General features: G+C 43.6%; 2 protein-coding genes across 4 annotated transcripts in view; one reads left to right on the forward strand and one right to left on the reverse strand.

Moving 5' to 3' along the window:
* NME7 (NME/NM23 family member 7) overlaps positions 1 to 8,977 on the reverse strand; it is a 154,396-nt gene extending 145,419 nt beyond the window's left edge. Inside the window, exon 1 of one of the 3 annotated variants that reach the window (XM_019476132.2) lies at positions 8,880 to 8,977. In XM_019476132.2, coding sequence (XP_019331677.1) covers positions 8,880 to 8,882 — 3 coding nt within the window. In that variant the 5' untranslated portion in view covers positions 8,883 to 8,977. The remainder of the gene's footprint in view (positions 1 to 8,879) is intronic. The other 2 variants (XM_006271809.3, XM_014603932.3) reach the window with 2 other exon arrangements.
* A 109-nt stretch (positions 8,978 to 9,086) lies between these two features.
* On the forward strand, positions 9,087 to 19,094 carry BLZF1 (basic leucine zipper nuclear factor 1). The gene is made up of 6 exons (XM_006271811.4): positions 9,087 to 9,228; positions 10,833 to 11,275; positions 12,213 to 12,412; positions 14,555 to 14,683; positions 15,375 to 15,594; positions 17,557 to 19,094. Exons 1-6 carry the CDS (start codon positions 9,207 to 9,209, stop codon positions 17,740 to 17,742), a joined length of 1,200 nt encoding a protein of 399 aa, XP_006271873.1. The 5' UTR covers positions 9,087 to 9,206; the 3' UTR covers positions 17,743 to 19,094.
* Positions 19,095 to 19,098: the final 4 nt, after the last annotated feature.

The raw sequence follows: 19,098 nt of genomic DNA on the forward strand, positions 1-19,098 counted from the left end.
CATTAGTTCAAGCTCTTCTTATACAACGTTCTTCCAAGGAAGGAATGGAGGGATGTTACCAGCTACCTGTTGATTAGCTTCAAAAAGCCCTAAAACAACACTGTGCTGTCTGCCTTTGTCCAGTCTCTCGCAGCATGAACATAGCTAGCATGTGGTATGCTAGCTAATGCTGAGAGGTATCTGTGTAAGGCAGAGGGGAGGGGGAACCCTGCTTGAGCAGGGAATGGTGATGGGAGCGAGGGGGGGCAGGAGGAATCCAGGCAGACCCTGCTGTGCCTGCAATCTCTGCTGGAGCTGCAGCCAGGGAGCAAAGGGGAGGGGCCAGCCCAGCTCTCTGGAGCAAAGAGCCCTGCCCATCCCAGAGAGCATGCCGGGATGCTGGGGGACTCTGGTTTAAGTTATACCAGCAAGGGGTCTGGGACAGACATTGAATAAACCGGTTTGACCCAAATGAGTTAAGTCTGATACTACATTCAACCAGGTTTATCTAAAACTGGTTTCAGCCATTTTCAGACTGGTTTATGTGCACTGAACTTCTGTTCTGTTACAGGTTTAAACCAGTTTCTGATCACTTAAACCAGTTTATGTGTAGTGTCTGTCCCTAGCCTTAATGATATACCAACAGAACCTACACTTAAAAGAGGACCAGCTGTCTGAGTCACATGGTATACAATGGATAGCCAGTTACCTGTTAGCTAAGCTCAGCCAGATTCAAATTGTGCAACAGTCATTGCCAAAAAGAAAATGTACATTTTTACATTGTTCCTGTTGTCCCTGTTCTTGTCTCTGACTGTGACTACCCCAAAGCATAGAATTTGTTAAAAATAATTATTTACAACAGCCAAGTAAACAAGATACTCATCTTCTGATGACAAACAAAAGGTGATTCCTTTAGGGCAGAGGTGGACGAAGTTTGGCCCATGGGCCAGATGTGGCCAGCAGGGAACTACATTTCCCAGCAGCCCCTGCCTGCATGGCTGGGGCTGGTTGAGCCCCAGCTACAGCTGTGCTGTGATAACACAAGTCTAGGGTTACCATGGAGACCAGTCCCAGCCGCCTTGGCAGGGCACGTGGCAGGGGGCTATTCCAGAACCGCTGAGATCTTGCAGCAGGGACAACTTGGTCAGGGGCCAAGGCACAACCGTGACTGCATCCTGCACACAGGCTGCAGATTGCGGCTCTGCCCTGGCTCCTTACAGTGGTGACAACCTGGTTAACACATAGGTAAACTAGGCACATGTCAAGGGTCCTAAGTGAAGAAGGGACCGAATTGTGCTTATATTACAAATTATAATTATTGAGTGAAAAAAGTAATATAAATATACAGTATTAAGTAGGGGCCCACAAATTTGTTTGCCTAGGGCCTACAAAAGGGTTAATCTGGTCCTGCAACCAACCACTTCTCCAAATGTAGGCGTTCATCTTCTTGGTCACTGAATGGTAACATTTCAGACAGCTTTCCAATACTAGTTGACTTTTAAACCAAAGGTGGTACAGAAGGACAAATGCCTGAACAGTGTTAGAGAAACCATCACAAAATTCACACACCCCTTGGCTCCAACCAAACCATCACAATTTCTAGAGTACTGGCTGTATAGGATTGGACTGAGTCCACCTTAGAGATGTTTTGAATATTTCTTGCATTATAAATACAGACTTAAGTCATAGAGACACAAATTATTTTTCACAACCAGCTCATGGCACAGAGAACCAATTTTGTGGGCGTTACACGGCAGCTCTGCACCTTGCCACTAATTGGTGGAGGGACCCAGGTGGCTCTGCCCCTCGCTGCTGATTGGGAGAGAGCACCTTCACTCAGTTTATGTCACTAACACTTTCTTTGATTGATTTCATGGGAAATCACAGCCAATGATGGATTTCCCAACTATTACAGACAATGCGTTTTTTCAGAGTTTCCAAGAAATCTGCAAAACCGCGATTTAGGTAGGTCCCTAATTATAAATAAGACCAGTGAAAAATGCATCCAATTATAGCTGTCTTCCTATAGCCATGTTACGGTTTGTAATAGGTTCTCTTTAGAGAGTTCTGTAAATGCTTTAATTAATGCCAACATAAATCTTAGTTTATACTGCTGCCCAGAAGCAATGCTGTGGTAGAAGTCTGTCAGAAAACCATTATTTTCACAACCTAATCCTTCCCCTTCAGACTGAAATTTGTTTTGCAGAACAAGATCAGCGTCTACTAGAAGAAACATTATATTCTTAATACAATGTTCATTAGAAAAACTGCTTTTAAAATGAAAATTGTGATGATTAGCATTTTAGGGCATGGACAGATGAACAGATCAGAGAGAGCTGAAAAATGTGTACTGAGGGGAGAGAACTAATGGGATAGGAGTGGACATGCAACTGTTGGCAGCATATCACTTGTGGATACATTAAAGAGTGTTGGTGCAAGTACTGAACCTTGTGGCAGTCCACCACTGAGGAACCAGGGTGACTCAGTCACCCAGGTGGACACACAGCCACCTATTGTTCAGCATTGTCCACATCAGGCATAGTGTTTGGTGGCAAGGTACGATCTTTGTGAACTTCAGCATCAGACCTTTAATCCAGACTGTGTGGTGGGTTGATGACAGGTCTACAAAGGCTGCACCAGTCTTGGATTTTTTTCTGAAAACCAGCCTCAGTGTGCGTTGCAAGGGCCAAAACTTGGATGCAGCAACTTCACTTAAGCCAGAATCCTGCTTGTTCATCTGGGATCAATGGTTTTATAAAAGGGCTGATTCTCCTGAGGATGATACATTCCAAGAGTTTGTAGCTTGTGCACAGGAGTGATATTGGCCTATAGCTTCCTGGGCTGTTGATTGGCTTACCCAGTTTAGGTATTGCTATGACCACCACCTCCCGCCATGCTTTTGGTGTACAGTTTCACCATCCACTGGAGTCCTTTGGGGCCGACATGATGGAGAAATTCTGGGAGGTTACCTCCACCAGCTGCCTTCTGTTTCTTCATTGTGGTTAACCCCTTCTTCAGTTCATCTGTGCTAATGGTGGTAGGGACTTGTATAGGGACTGATGTCATTATCTAGTGTAATTGACAATCAACCTCTTGTTTGGAGTTTTTTTTCCCCAAGAGGTCCTTTTGAACTGTCTACCAATTAGAAGCTATGGAGTTGGGATGGAGCTTTGGGGTCTGACATTCTGCTGGATTAGCAGCTCCAAGGCACTGTAATAGGGACTTTTAGCATGGTCTTCACAACCTGTAGGTTGCCTGACTGACTGATTTCAACCCTGATGAAGCTTGGAAAACTGAATGGAGTTCACAGGAAGTCCCCAAAAAAATCTTGTGATAGATGCAATGCAGAAAGTCCCTGGCTTTGATCTCCAGTGATGCTCACAGGCAACTCTAAACCAGATCCATGCAAACCATGGGAGATGCAGATACTTGATGCACAAATGGAAAATGAAGAACTCTCCAGTGTGCAACTGGTCACCCAGAACAGACCATGGAACAGATAACGACTCAATGCCCAAACCACAAATATGAATGAGGTATCACAGAGATACACTCTGCTGTTCCTGATGCAATTGTCTGGCTGAACCACCTAAATAAAAAATTATAGTTGCTGTTCTGTATCTACATCAGCCATATGAAAGAGGAGGAAGAGGAGGAGTGGACACAGAAAATAATTACCAAGAGCAGCTGAAATGTGGCTAATTCCTCCCATCCACACTTTGACTCCACATAACCTGTTCACTTGCCTATACCCTTAATGATATACCAACAGAACCTTCACTTAAAAGAAGGCCAGCTGTCTGAGTTACATGGTATACAATGGATACCTAGTTACCTGTTAGCTAAGATGCTACATGAGTTTCAAACTGTGTGTTCACTACACAAATTAGCGATTTCCTCCATCATCTTCCAATTTGTTGGCCTGGCCTCACACTATCTACACCAAAGGGGCTATGCTTTTGGACCTGGTGGCTTGTAGGACTATGAGGGACAGAAAAGAAAATATTATATAAGTACCTCAGATGAGAAACATATATTTATCAACACAAGAGAATTCCAGTCCATTCACCAATGGAGTACAAGAGTAAACAACAGATGTTACCAAGAAGGCTGAGGTACTCAATGCCTTGTTGTGCCTTGCAAGAAAAAGTTAATTGTGACCAGATGCTTAAACAGAATTAATTTTGACAAGGGGATAAGGCCATGGGCCAGAAGTGGAAAATAATGTGCTAAAGACTAGACAAATTCCACATGTTTAAGTCAATAAGGTCCAAATAAATTCATCATAAGAAATTAAGTAACTAGTCAAAGCAAGCTGTGCCTCATTGCCTTATTATTTTCAAGAACTAGAAATGATTCTGTTTTTTCAGGCAAGATTTCAGAGGACTGGAGAAAGGGCAAACAGTAGAGCCATTTTTAAAAAGATAGGAAAAAAATAGAATGACCTGGTACAATACAGAGCAGTGAATTACAGACCTCGATCCTGGAACAAATTGTTAAACTATCATTTTGGACACATCTAAAGGTTAACATGATAAAAAACAGCCAGCATGGATTTGCTAAGAATGATTCATTTCCAACCAATTTCATTTCCTTCTCAGGAAGTGTAACTGGTGTAATAGCTAAGGGAAAAGCAACTGATGTGATGCATCCTGACTTGGGAAAGGCTTTTGATGCAATCCTGCACAAGATTCTTACAAAAACACTAGGGAAATATGGTCTCAATGCAATTACTATGAAATGGGTGTACAACTGCTCCAAAAATTGCACTTGAACAGTACTTTTAGTAGTTTGCAAACTGGAGGGAGGAGGCAGGAACAGCATTTCAGTAGCTTGTCAAAGACTTCTTTTAATTGCACGAATAATGGAATAGTATACCTTTTAAAAAAATGTGTGGATAGTACAGATAGAGATGGGTTGCAAGTAGGGATGTAAAAGGTTAAACGTTTAAACAATAAATATATTTGTGCCAGTAATGTGTTACCAGTTAATGTTTAGCACGGAGCACAGTCCAGCAGGAAAGGGAAGCCATGAGGTGCCTTAGGAACAGGAAGGCAGCAGGGAGGGAGGAGTGAGGAGGAGGGGAGGGAGAGGGGCAAGGGAGGATTAGTACCCACAGCTCATCTGCTCTCTCCCTCCCAGTGCACTGGCAGCTACAGTGGACTAGGAAAGCCCCTCACCTGCTGCTGCTGCCGCCCACAGTTTAATGTTGTGTGGTAGGGCTTGCCACCACCTCCTTGCTCCTCGGGGCCTTTGACAGGGGAGCAACTCCAAGTAGCAGCTGTGTCCGAGTGGGTCTGTGTGTGGCCCCCAGCTTTCTGTACTGCTCCAGGCATGCATCTGTGGGCCCTCCCCTGTAGCCAGATAGGGTAGACAAGGTGCTGGCCTGGGGCCCCACACCCCCCTGGCCAGAACTATCCATGTGCTATCGGTTAACCATTTAACCAATATAATTAGAGGATGTTAAACAGATATTTTTTAATGATATTTTCATCCCTAGTTGTAAGTACTTTGGAGGACAAGATCAGAATGTAAAATAATCTAGATAAACTGGAAAAATGGTCTGATATCATCAGGCAGAAATGCAATAAAAACAAGGGTAAAGTCCTCCACTGAGAAATGAAAAAGCAAATGCACAAATACAAAGTGGGGACCAACTGGCTAGCTAGGCAGCAGCCCTACATGAGAGATCCTAGGGGTTAAAGCAGAACACAAATAAGGCAAACCTTCTTGGATGTATTACATAGGAGTATTGTACATAAAATCCAGAAGGTAAGTATTTTGCTCTGCTTGGTGCTGGTGAGGCTTTAGTGTATAACACACACTGAAATGTTTCAAAAGGGTAGTATTCCAGCCCAGAGACATGCACCACCGTTTGCTGCATCTTGTCTCTCCCAGCCATAGTTAGAATGCTTCAAAATTGCTGTAGCTATGTGCGCTTTTTCTGAAGCCAGAGGGCGCTAGAGGAAGCTGCAGGGACAGAGATGTAGGGAAATGGAGGGATGGAAGGGGGGTAGTTGGGAGCATAGAGGTGAGGGCAAGGGGGTCTGTAGTGGTAATGGAGGTGCCCCGCTCTCCAGGCATCAATTGCCTGAACACCTCCTCTTCCCCTCTCCTGGGAATGAATAGAGGAGACTTGGGGCTAGATTGACAAGCTCCAGCAGCGGCATGGGTGCAGGATAGAGGGTTGGAGGGGGGTACAGCGGCTGTACACAAGGAGTGTGCTTCAATGCCAGGAGTGCTCCCAGTATGGAGAGTGCTCCCCACACCAATAGCTCCAGCAGGAGAGAAGGGGCCTATGGCAGTGGTGTGTAGAGCACCTACTGCATTGATTCTAGCCTCAGATCCCCAGTACCTTCCCTCTTCTTCTCTCCCTCAAGCAGAGAAGTAGAGGGAATTGGGGCTAGAGCACCTGGCACTGGAAATGGGGTCCTGGGAGTAGGGTGAATGGCTGGACAGCCAGTGGTTTGAATACCCAGCTCTCCCTTCGTCTGCTCTGATGGAAGGGAGAGTGGAGCACTGTGGGTTTTTGGAAGTCCTACAGGTCCCCTAACCCCATGAACATACAATAAAAATTCTAACACTTTAAAATAGCACTTCATTTCAAGAGGTCCTAGTTTGGGGCCCTTCAGCCACTTCTGGAATATTGCACAGGGCACATATGTTTGTCCAGATGGCCCTCTGAAACGCTTCAAAAGTATTTGAAACATTTCAACTGTTCCATCTGTCTGCAAACCTGGAATACCACATCCAGTTTTGATCACCACTCTCTAGGGAAGTGGACAAAGTGCAGATAGTTCAGAGGAATGATGAGGTTTAAAAAGTATGACCAAGAAGAAGCACAGAAAGAACTGGATTTGTTTAGTTTAGAACACAACTGAGGGTAGGGGGCAGACTTAAGTTTTCCAGCATGTAAAAGGCTGTTACAAAACAACAGTGAATAACCATTTTCTGTATCCAGTTGGTTTAATTTGCTATGACAGGCTACCCAGGAAGGGGGTGGCAAGCCCATCACTGGAGGACCAGGTGATCTCTTGATGTCTCTCCAGCCCTTCCATCCTGAGGTTATTACTTGCATGGCCCTAACTATGAATACACCCTGCAAGTATGAACTAATATATACATTTTTATTTTGTGAGAGCCCCGAGGGAGAAAACTCTTATCCTCATTACACAGATGGAGAATTGAGATACACGGTAGATTAAATTACATGACCAAGGTCACAGAGGCAGTCTGCCAGAGCTAGGAATTGAACACAAGTCTCTTAAATCTCTATGCTGTGGCGGCAGCATAACCCTGCCAGGACAGTCCTAAGCACACCCTTGCCTACTCACTCCTGACATGCTGCAAGCCCAGAAATGTGCCAGTGAAACCACTACAGGGAAGATCTCTCAATCTCCAGTACGCTTCAGAGTGGACACTGGGGGCAACCTAAGGGTGGCCTGACAAACATACTTCCAGGTTTGGAGTATATCAACAGGACCAGATGGGCACAGTGTGCTCAGGACTGTCCTGGCCAGAGCTTGTGCACTCAAATTCTTAAATCCCAATCCAGTGTCATGACTAGACCCTGCTTTTCCCCTTCTCCAGTTTCCCACACCAAACAGGAACAGAACGCCTACAAGGACCACAGCAGACATCTTCCACAGACACAGAGCAACAGGGTTTAGGAGCTCAGCACACAAGACACCTTCACTTTTACAGCACACAGAAGCACAGCTCTGCCCTGGCATTACTTTCAGGCCTGAGAGGACAGACCCCTCCTGCTCCCCCAATACAGTACTTCATCTCTTTGCCATGTGCTGCCTCAGGTCTCCTCGTTTTAGGAGATGCAGAGCGTTTCGAATGTAGTCGGACTGGAATCACTTAACATCATCACATAATTTGACAAAAGTCACTGAACCTCTCCTGCACAGTCTGGGAAAAGGAGCCTTGTAACATGTGGACAGGCTGAAAGAACTAGGATTAACATCAGTAAGTTAAATCACTTTGCCCAGCTCCCAGGGATGAATGTTGTTTTTCTGGAAAATTAATTCAGTCTCGAAATGGTATCAGACTCTTCTACCAACCAACATCAATCAAAGTGCAACTTCCGTTGTCCCTGCGGTTTAGAAGCATTATTGGCAGTGGACTGTAACCACAGCATGAAAAAATAAAGTTAAAATATCGTAACAATTATTTCTTCTTATGAATTTTATTAAAACCATCCAGAGAAGCAAAAAGACTACTTGTAACAACGTAATGTCAAATGTAGGTTAAACTACATTTCAAAATAACTTTCTTGCCTTGAAATACATGTGGGAATTTAGCCCATAGGTATTTAGCCTGGGGGGAGGATCTGACAACAGGCTTCAGATACCTTAAGGGTGATTACAGAGGAATCTTACAGGGGTAGCTGAGGCTGGAGATTAGCTGGACCTTTCTGATTATGCGGGAGGTCTTGGGTGAAAACTTTTTAAAACTCAGGTTGAGCAGGACCCGAAATCACCCACAGGCTGGTCCTGCCTAGCCGGGCTAGATGACGTCACGAGGTACTTCCAGGCTGACCCCGGTTCGGGGTGGCGCTGAGAACACTCGGCGCCGCTCTCCTCCAGCCAATCGCTGCCGCTCGAACGACGAGGCGGATGCACGTCACAGAGGACTCAGTGACGCGAAGGGTGCCCGCGAGCCACCTGCCTCCCTCCCCTTCGGCAGCCCCGCCCCTAGTCAGTGGTACGCTCCACCCCCCCGTCCCCGGCAGTGGTACGCTCCAACCCCCCTGCCCCCGGCAGTGGTACAGCCCTCTCCCCCGCGGGAGGGGGGTAAGGAAGCCTCCAGCAGAGGGATGGAGCGGACCATCCTGCGGAGGGAGGGGGCGTCCCACTGAGCCCCGTGATTCCTCCCGCCCCCGCGGCGCTCACCATGGTCTCGTGCCCCAGCGGGCTCAGCCCCGGCTTGGACAGACGCCGCTTGCAGCCAAGCCGCTTCCAGGCAACGCAAGCGCCGCCCCTACGAGCGTGATTGGTGCAGAGCCGCGTGGCCCGGAAGCGGAAGCGCTCGGAGGGGAAGAAGGAAAGTGACGTCGCGCGTCTCTGTTGGCCGGAAGTCGCCGCCCCCAGTGCTCGGCGGTAGCTGCTCGTGCTTAGCGGACCTGGGGCTGGGGAGCCGCGGGCCGGGCCTCGCTACAGTCTCTTCTCCCCTTTAGCCGCGGTGTCCCCTGCGCGCAGCGCCGCCGCCGCCTGGACACCATGACGCGCGGAGAGAAGAAAGGTGAGCGCCGCTGCCCGCCCGGGGGTCGGCTTCCTCCCGCGGTCCCCTGCTCCTGCCTCTGCGGCACTGGCCCTCACCGGCGGGGCTCCATCTAGCCTCGCCCCTCCCTTCCCCCACGGACTGACCTGCTGGGCTGGGGTGCACAGGTGTATGCACTTGGCACTCATCCCCCCAGCCCAGCCTCGCATCGACTCCAAGAGGCTCTGAGATCTACCGGTGGATCGAGATCCGCTGCCTGGTGACCACTGTGTTAGGGGTATCCTGCTGGGGAAGAGCCCATCTCCTTTGCAGTTCATTGAACACAGTTTGTGGAGAATGCTCTATATCCTGAAAGAAACGAAGTCCTTACAAAGTACTTACTTACTGTGAAAGTAAGTTTTTCTACTTCCACCCTTTCCTAATAGTAGTGCATATTATATACCCATAAGTCTAACTAAGGCAAGCTTATTCATTCAGGTAGGAGGTGACAAAGGCATTGACACCCAGAGAAAAGTTGGCTTTGGAAAGGACGAGTCACCTGTTTTGCATGGAGTAAAGGATGTCTGCACAGTTACTGTAGATATTATTTTACAAGATCAGGACATTTATTTTCCACTAAAGGGATTCATTCTCCACTGTGCAGCCCAAGTTCTAAAAACCTTTCTCGGTCTTTTCATTCAATAGGTAGACTCCTGATTTTATTTTTACATTGATCTAAATTGGGTAACACAATTAAAAAGAACGTTCTCTGATGTTCTGAAATGTCGGTCTCTGATGTGGAGTCATACAGTTAGAAATAGAAAATGTTCTTGAAGATCACTCAGTCCATCTTTTCCTGCAGTTTTGCTAGTTCTTGACCCAACATCTTGTTTTCTAGAAAGGCATGACAGTTTCTTCCTGAGATCTTTGTACACTCGAAGATCCAACACTGGGCACAAGTATTTAGTCAGACATATTCTTGTATGTTTAGATGATTTAATAAAAAATCTCCTGCCATCTTGGAAACTCCAACAACAGCACTGGAGTGTGTGGAAGAACTGACTAGAAACTGGAAGTGAAAGAAACTAGTTAATTTCCCCTTTCTGAATCCTTATTGAACCCATGCCTAGACAAGCTTGCTGCTACAAAGTGTCATCTTATAGATACAATGTACGGGACTCTTGTAATATTGTAGCAATTTACTTTGAATTTTTGCACTTCCCAATGAGAACACAATACAATGAGATATAAATAGGGACCTGCTCTGCAATGTTGTAGATTTCACAGAAACTCTGACTTTTTTTAAGTTGGTTTTGTGGACAAACTTAACAATAAAATGCTGGCTCCCCATGGGAGCCAGTGGTCTTCACTGCCTTGCAGCCCACCCAGGAGAGAGAAGCACCAACTGGCAGGGCACCACAACAGGCAGCCAGCAGTCAAGATGGCAACTGCCTGCCCCCTTGTCCTTTTTCCCCTCCCCCCAACCCAAGGCCTCTGCCAGTCAGTGGCAAGGGGCAGGGCTGCTGGGAAATGCCAGCGAAATCAGTTATTTGTGCTGTGACCAAGCTGCAAAAATTCCTTTGTCTTGCCACACATTAATAGGTCCCTAGATATACATTATTGTTAAACTTTTTCTCTGTTTTTAGCTGACTATACCACGTCACCTATCCGTGGATCTGGAGATGGCATGGAAACTGAGCAGCCACCTGAACCTGTAGAAGTAATATCTAGTGCACAGACTACAAGCCATCATATCCATCACAACCTGCACAAAAAGACAGTACCTTCACTGAGTCCTGGAGTTCTTCAGCTAGGAAAAGTAAATGCTGACAAATCAGTGGAGATTGAAGCTGTTCGAATCCTGGTTCCCAAAGCAGCTATAACTCATGTTGTCCCTACCAAAAATGCTAAGTTGGCTAAATCAGGGGGACACCATAAAGGAGAGACGTTATGTCAGTTAGATGGAGCTGAAGATGCTAAGAAAGAGCTGTTGGAGTTAAAAAATGCAATAGAAAAGCTCAAAAATTCAGAAAGGAGACTGCTACAGGATAAGGAAGGGCTCTCCAATCAGCTGCGTGTACAGACAGAGGTAAGTTTGGGAAGTGTTGGCAAGGTGATAGATTTAAGACTAGAAGGGGAACACTGTGATCTAGCAAGCCTTTCTCTCTCTGACACAAAGTAGAAAATCTTGCTCATTAATTCTGCATCAGCCCTATTTTTTATAATCAAGCTGGAAATGGAGATTTTTCTATAAAGACTTGAAGTGATAGAGAATCCACCTTTTCCCTAAGAAAGGTGTTCCAGTGCTTAGTTAACCCTGACCTCTACCTTATTTCTAGTCTGAATTTGTCAAGCTTCAGCTTCTAATCATTGTGTCTCATAATCCACTATGTTGTGTTCTTGCTGCTCTGTAACAGCAGAGAGATTCAACACTAAAAGTATTAAAGGTATTTTTCTTGAATTCATCAAGATATCAAGGATAGGTACAAGTACAGAAAAAACTAGCCTGCTGTCTGCCCCAGCACTGTATCTAGCAACACTGTAAACTGAACTACAAAAAATAATTTTCCCCATTGTGTAAATTATTTTATAGAGTATCCCTTTGGTTTACCTAGTGCAGTATCGTTTTCTCTGATAAGGGCCAAGTGCATCAACCAGGTACTTCACTGTAAAGTGAATGAAACCCTAAAGTGGACAATTATGAAACATGAATTGATGGCTGAAAGAATACGTATATGGTATGGGTTTATTTAAGCAAGAACATATTATTGAATATCTGTGCTCTTAATGCTTAAAGTCTTCAGCTTTCTTTTTCTAAGAACCTCATGTATATAACAACTGCAGTCTTTGAAATGTCTTGTTACCATTTCCATTCAAAAAGCCTGGTAATGCTTTAACAGTTGACTTTGTTTCCTGACTTCACAGTGGATAATCAGTGTAATTCTTTGGCGAATTGTGTACCTCCTGAGCAAACATTGTAACTGGACTCTTATCAACCCAGCCATCCTATCCCTCTCCTATCGTAGGTCAATCGAGAACTGAAGAAGCTACTTGTTGCTTCTGTGGGAGATGATCTACAATATCACTTTGAGCGCATGGCCCGGGAGAAAAATCAGCTGATCCTAGAAAATGAAGCCCTAGGACGAAACATGTCACAGCTGTCTGAGCAATTGGAGCGGATGTCTATACAGTGTGATGTGTGGCGGAGTAAATTCCTGGCAAGCAGGTTAGTGTGGCTGTTGTGCTTCTTTGCTAAATGTGCATAGTGAAAGACCATATATTCAAATGCATATCTGCAAGAGGGCAGCTTTCACAGCTCTACAGGTGTCCCCCCCCCCCCCCCCCCCCCCCCCCCCCCCCCGAAATTGAACTTTACTCTGAACACTAAAATCTGAATAATTCAAAATTATCCTTTTAAGCCAGGGGTGGGTAAAATCTGGCTGATGGGCCAGATCCCACCTGTGGTGAACTCCCATTTCCCAGCAGCCCCTGCCTACACAGCTCCTAGCTGGTCTTCATGGGGACTCCAGGATCATGGGGCTAGGGCTACAAACCTACAAACTTCATAAATCTACTGGATACAAAACATCATGGGCTAAATATAGACATTGGATTTATGGCACATTGCAACCTGCCTGCCATCTGATAACTCCAGGTAGCCTCTCTAGATTTTACCAGCTACATTCTGTCACCAGATCAGCATCCCCTCTGAGCCGCACCCCCCCAGCCAGTACATACAAAAGCTGTTTTGTAAATTCCCTTTGAGGATTAGAACTGAGAGATCAGAGAGGAAGTGGTCATCTTGTGAGAAGTGTGTACCCACAGCTAATTGGGTATTTTTGTCTCTAATAGATTTTTGATGTGCGTTCATTCTGGTACACAGTTATTGTTTGGTTTCTCCTACATATTTTCCATCAGGGCACTTAATGCACTGGATGAGATATTACATTTCTGGAGGTGCGGGTGTAAGATCCAGGAGTGGTGATGGTTCTGTTGTGGGGTGTAGTTATTGTGTTATACAAAAAGATGGAGGTTTTTTTCTGCAGACTGGAAGTCAAGATGACTACTTGACTTGCTTCTAACTCTTCATGTTTGATGACATTTAACAAGTATCTTAACCTTTATGATCCTTAAAGCTTTTTTATTTGTGAAGTGCCTTATACCTAGATCACTGCAATGTGGAGGCTTCTTAACTGCTAGTCTTTTGAAATCCTACGGTAAAAAAGTGCTGAAGAAGGAAAAGTACTGGGCGGGGGTTTATGGAGGGGGGTAAAGTATTAAGTAGGGGTGATAATTGTGTGTCCTTACCAGTTTTTAATTCAGGCTTATTACACTTTGCCTTTCCAAATTTCCTTGGCAGTTGAAGCTGAACATGTGGGTTTTTTTTGTTTCCTGTCTTGAACAGTTCCAGCATTTTACCCCCACTGGAACTCCATTTCAGTAGCAGAACTGTTCATGGGTATCCTTCCCTGTTTTAGGTGTGGGTTGAGGTAGATCTAATTAAAAGCTTTGTTATACTGATATTGAAACCTGTAGCACAAGTTTCCTGCATTGGCTTTGTGACTCATGGGTTAGGGACTTCTGAATCTTTAAATGTTACCTTCCCTAATTAGCATGTTTCTGCATTAGTCCTGTGCCTGTGGCAAAGGATATGAATCAGGCTTGTGGGAGCCGCCTGTAACACAGATTTGGGATGTGCTGAATATAACACATCACCTTTTGTGCCACTTTTCTTGTTACTTACTCTCCTTTGGAGGCAGCAAATTGTTCTTAGATGCATTTATTTACATGTAGCTTCCATTGCCCTTGGATATCTTCCTTTAAACTTTACAGTGGAAGTGGCTGGCTAAGACCCAATACAAAGCTTTCTTCTTGCCAAACTGCTTGTGGTGGCAGGGGCCAAAAGTGGTTATGATCGACTAGTTCAGTCTTGTTGTATTTTACTCCCTAGTGGGCACAAGTCCAGATCACACACCACCACCTGGTTATTAGTTTTAACAGAGGCAAAGGAATAAATGAGCAAGAGCTTGAACTCCATGTTTGACTTCCTTAAATCACTCCCAAGTGATGTGTCAGTCATAGCTTCTAATGCGGCTATGTTGGGTGGGGTATCTTACACTGCACCTGTCCCTTGCTTTATCTGCTCTTCTCTAGGGCCAGCTAGCCCCAGGATTAATTTATTCCCAAATGCTAGAGTTTTTTTCTTCATTTTAATATTGTGTATCTTGTACACTCGTACTGAGATTCTAAGCCTCAGAGTTCCTGTAGAATGTTTAACCTCCATATGCTATGCCTGTGAAGGGGCTTTTTCATTTTTTAACCTTGTGTTGAAAGTAGCCAATTTACAAGACATTTCTTTCTTTTGCAGAGTCATGGCCGACGAGCTAACAAATGCCAGAGCAATTCTTCAGCGTCAAACCAGAGACGCGCAAAGTGCAATTCAGGATCTGTTGAGTGAACGTGACCAGTTCCGTCAAGAAATGATTGATGCCCAGAAGTGTGAAAAAATCTTTCATATTTTTTGAGCCTTTATTTGGTTTTATTTTCCTGCCCCAAGGACTGTCACTTGCACTTCCTATTACTTTAGCCTATGCCTTGATCTTTTTTAGGCCTAGAATCAGTTATTTCCAGCCCTGTTTCTAGTGTACAGCTATTAACAAAAATAGATGCAAAGACTGCACCTCACAGGTGATACTAAGAATTGAGAGAGCCATAGCAGTTGAACTTCCTTCTTGTCCACACAGGTTGATTATTTCTGAGTAATGAATGATATGTGGGACCTGAGTTTCCTAGTCCACAGCTTTACCTCCCTTCCATACGTGTTTATCATTTGTAGTCTGTCAATCGGTTGTCTTCCTGTGTTCTTTGCCCCCACCCAGAATTAAATACTAAATGGTCTTACCTATTTCCCAAGACCCAAATAGGCTGTTGCCCCACTTTTCTGTAAAAATAGAGTCTTGTTTCTGTTCTACAGGCTCTAGAGAATAGTCTCCTTGTTCTTACATTTTGTTTAAATATATAGTATTTCATTTTGCATTTCCTTGGTCTGCATCACAGGTAGATTTTGATTTTTATAAGTCCATTATAAAACATGGCTCCTCAGTTTGAAGTGTTACACAGTGCTGCCAGCATGCACAAGTGAGGATGGTCATTAATGTAACTGTGCATTTTTTTTTCTCCTTGTACAGAGTGTTAGAGGAGCTACTGGTTTCTCTCCAGTGGGGAAGGCAGCAGACATATTATCCTAGTGCTCAGCCTCACACAACAGCAGAGCTGGCTGCTGTGAACCATAAGCTGGCCAAAGCAGTGAGTTCCCACCTTCTTGGAAATGTGGGCACTGGCAGTCCAAAAAAGACTTCCCTCCCAACAGAGTTTTGCAACACACCTGCTGAGAAAATGGCTGAAATGGTAAACCCTTATTGTAGCTCTGTAGCACTACACAGATGCAGGTGCCAGTTTTCTTCCTTGAAAGGCAAAACAACTCTTCTGAGGTCATTTCTATCTGGTGAATGACAACAAATTGTAATTTAGTTAGAGCTGAAAAGCAATTGATTACTCCTGCACCTGTCTCCTGTAAAAGACTTCTCCCCTGAGTGAGTATAGAAAAGTAGAGAAACTTAATACAGTTCCCCATACCCAAAACAGCAGCATGTAACCTAACACCACCAGTATAAGACATTTCTCTGCTATCCATCACTCTCTAGAAATTAATCTGAATGGTCTTTTTCTTTTGATCCTAGGAAATCTTCTGTGGGATATTTTTTCCCCATTTCCCCTCCTCTTGACTTCGATTAGGATGGAAAAAATATAGTCTGGCCCTGAGCCTCTTTAAAGTAACTGCCATCTAGGTACTTAACAATGCCGTTAAAGATAAGCACTGGAACAGCAAAACTGAAACAAGGCAAAAGAACCTAATAATGGCTAGTAAAGCAGAGTTCTTACAAACCTGTAGAGGAGGAAATTTTTGCAAGAACAGCTGGTCTGAAGTAACAAACTGCAGGACTTAAGGGCAAGCATTGCTTTCCCTCCTGTTTCACAATTGCAATCCAGAAACAACTGGGACAGCACTTACCATGAATTTAGAGAAGAGATCTGAACAAAGAACTGCTAATATAAATTTAAGACTGCTCCCCTGAGGGAGCATATAAAAGTGGAAAAGCTTAGTACAGTTTTTCTCCTTTCTCAAAAGCAAGTAGTAGTAGAGGGAAAGAGATGGAGAAGGTAGACAGAGGTGGTGGGGTAGATAAAACAGGTCGCTTCCTCCATACATTAAAAGGACCAGTCCATTCAGTAGGGGTCAAGATGGATTGATTTTAAATTGCCAACTGGTATGTGTCTATTTAAATATATTTTAACTCACTTTTCCATCATGCTTCAGTTATTTTTTTCAAAGAAATTACGCATTTCCATTGACTTTTATATAAATCGTTAAAAACAGATTTGCATCTAGTCTTCACACGCTAGATTTGATGCGTCTTTCACCACCAGGAAGAGTATGATATAACTACACACATTTATTTAACCAATTACCTGGATTTTCAGATTTATCCATTTTTCATTTTAGTAGATTAGTAAATGGTGTATGGTATTGTGCCATACACAATGGGCAGCTGTGCCAAGGAGCTGCCTATGTCTTGTCCTCAGTAACACAGTCTTCATGTCTCCTACACTTTTTAAACCCTAAGTATGGTTCTTGACCTATTATATGACACTTAAAGCTTGGCCTCAAAAGTTGAGCATCTTTGCTCTCCAATTCATTCATGATATAGAAAAGTATGCAGCCTGTAAGTTTGATAGAAGCTTGCAGATTCAGCAATTTTTCATTTAAATTAATTAAGCAGATACAACATATTTAGGCCTTACAATTTTTGTATTAAATCAGGATTTAATTTTGAACAGGTTTATTTCTGAGAGAGGGGCAGTGATTTTTAATCAACCCTGATAGGGGTGGAAGGAAAACTAGGGAAGATCCAAAAGAATGTTTAACCTCTGCTCTGTAGTAATTCTTAACAAAGAACCAACTATTTTACACACTGTTATTATGTATCTCTAGACTCCAATGTTGTTTTTTTTAATATCTGTTTTGATTAGCTCAGATATGTTTCTGAAACGCTTACTCTGTCCCTTGAAAACTTTTCAAAACTATTGGTAGTAGAGTCATGAGAGCTTACCAATGCAGAGATTCTAAATCTATGTGGAGCATCTAGTGACTTCATATTGCAATAAATAGCAGGCTGTTTAGATCCTCAAAATCAAAACTGACCAGGGAATGAGGGCTGACAAGCCTTCAACAAAGCTGTTGTATGTAAAGTATCAGGAGAATAAATATATCAATTTCAAATCTAATACTGGGGTTTGTTTGTTTGTTAGGTGCTACGAGTGCTGGATCCAGCTGCATGTACAGAAACACCACCAGAAGTTCCCTTCTCTGAGTCCTCCCCATCTTCCTTCCTTTCCACAAAGAAGAACATTGGACGGTTTCACCCATACACCAGATATGAAAACATAACATTCAATTGCTGCAATCACTGCCAGGGTGAACTGATAGCTCTTTAAGTCGCACAGTGCTTGAGAATAAAGCCCATGTACTTGCAAATATGCTGTATCTTCCCATGAACAATACTATTTTCCATTCTTTGCTATGCCTTTCCTGGGGATGAATTTCTTATACTAGATATAAGTTTACACTTCTGTATCTCTAATGCTTAAGGACCATGTACACTACACTCTGGGATATTTTTTTTCCCAGAGCTGGAATATAGTCAATACAATTTGTGCCTATCTACAAAGGCTATAAAGCATTACAACAAAAAAATTCTAGTGTAGGTAGGCCCTTAGCTGTATAAGATCAGTTGTTATATTATGCAATATTAATGGATTTCTGCTCAGGGCAAGACAAAACATGAAGCTATTTAAGAAGAATAACCAGCAAGTTTCCCATTTGGAACTTTTGGATGGTGCTTCTCTTTAAAAATAAGCTGGATGTGTGTTAACTGGAGAAACGTCAAGTTGTGGCAGCATTTTCAGCTGAAAGGGAAGTGGAATACACAATCAGTTCCATGCTTTATTTATTTTTCTCTATACTATATGACAGACTTTTCTGTGATGCTGTGTTTTTATTCTAGTAACTGAGTTACAAAAGCAGGTGCAATGACATCAGTATTCTGAATTTTTATCCTGAAGCCTGTCAAAAAAACCCCCAAATAACAACTTGAACTCTACGTACGATATTTAAAAAGGATTTTTTGTTGAATGGAATGTGGAAGCTTGAGAGTGCGGTGAGGTTATTTATGTTTGCACAAGGTTGAAACAAGGGGATAGAACCTTTGTTTTAACTTACAGAACCAAACTACCGTATAGCTGATGCAAAAATAGGGCAGTGGCTCCTCTAGTGCATTATCTCTGAAAACCAAAATGTATCCTATTCCTAGATCCCAGTTCATTCTCAACCTCTTCCCTGTGTACAGCACCTCTGAAAAGGATGAGGATCAGGTACTACATGTGGATAGGCAGTAGAAGAATAGTTTTTACTTACCTGACTTCAGTGTGATTGAAGCAAGTTGAAATACAGCCAGAGAAGATTTATTTTGGCATTCCATTCAACCAAATTAGTTGAGAGATGAAGGGTGCAAATCCATCATCACATGAAGGCACTTAAGAGTCTTACTCGTAGAATAATCTATGCAGATAGTTTACAGACCTCTAGTATCCTGCCATTCACAAGAGGCATAACATACATGCCCTGTGTATGTAATTAAAGAAGAGGTTTCCAAAACAGTCATTAATGTTTATCTGGTAAATCTTGTACCATGTATAGGGAATGTAACTTTTACTTTCCTGTCTGCTACTGTTGGCCATGCTTTGGCCTGTGCAATGACAATTTTGCAATAAACCTCCTTTGCACGTTATTTT

This window comes from Alligator mississippiensis, chromosome 1, assembly GCF_030867095.1.
Source record: "Alligator mississippiensis isolate rAllMis1 chromosome 1, rAllMis1, whole genome shotgun sequence".
NCBI lineage: Eukaryota > Metazoa > Chordata > Crocodylia > Alligatoridae > Alligator > Alligator mississippiensis.

Excerpts from the sequence above, each read along its gene's own strand:
- BLZF1 (XM_006271811.4), top strand. The coding sequence starts at position 9,207 with ATGACGCGCGGAGAGAAGAAAG. Across the intron at positions 12,413-14,554 it reads AGTAAATTCCTGGCAAGCAG|AGTCATGGCCGACGAGCTAA; the intron begins GTTAGTGTGGCT and ends TTTCTTTTGCAG. Across the intron at positions 14,684-15,374 it reads GAAATGATTGATGCCCAGAA|AGTGTTAGAGGAGCTACTGG; the intron begins GTGTGAAAAAAT and ends CTCCTTGTACAG.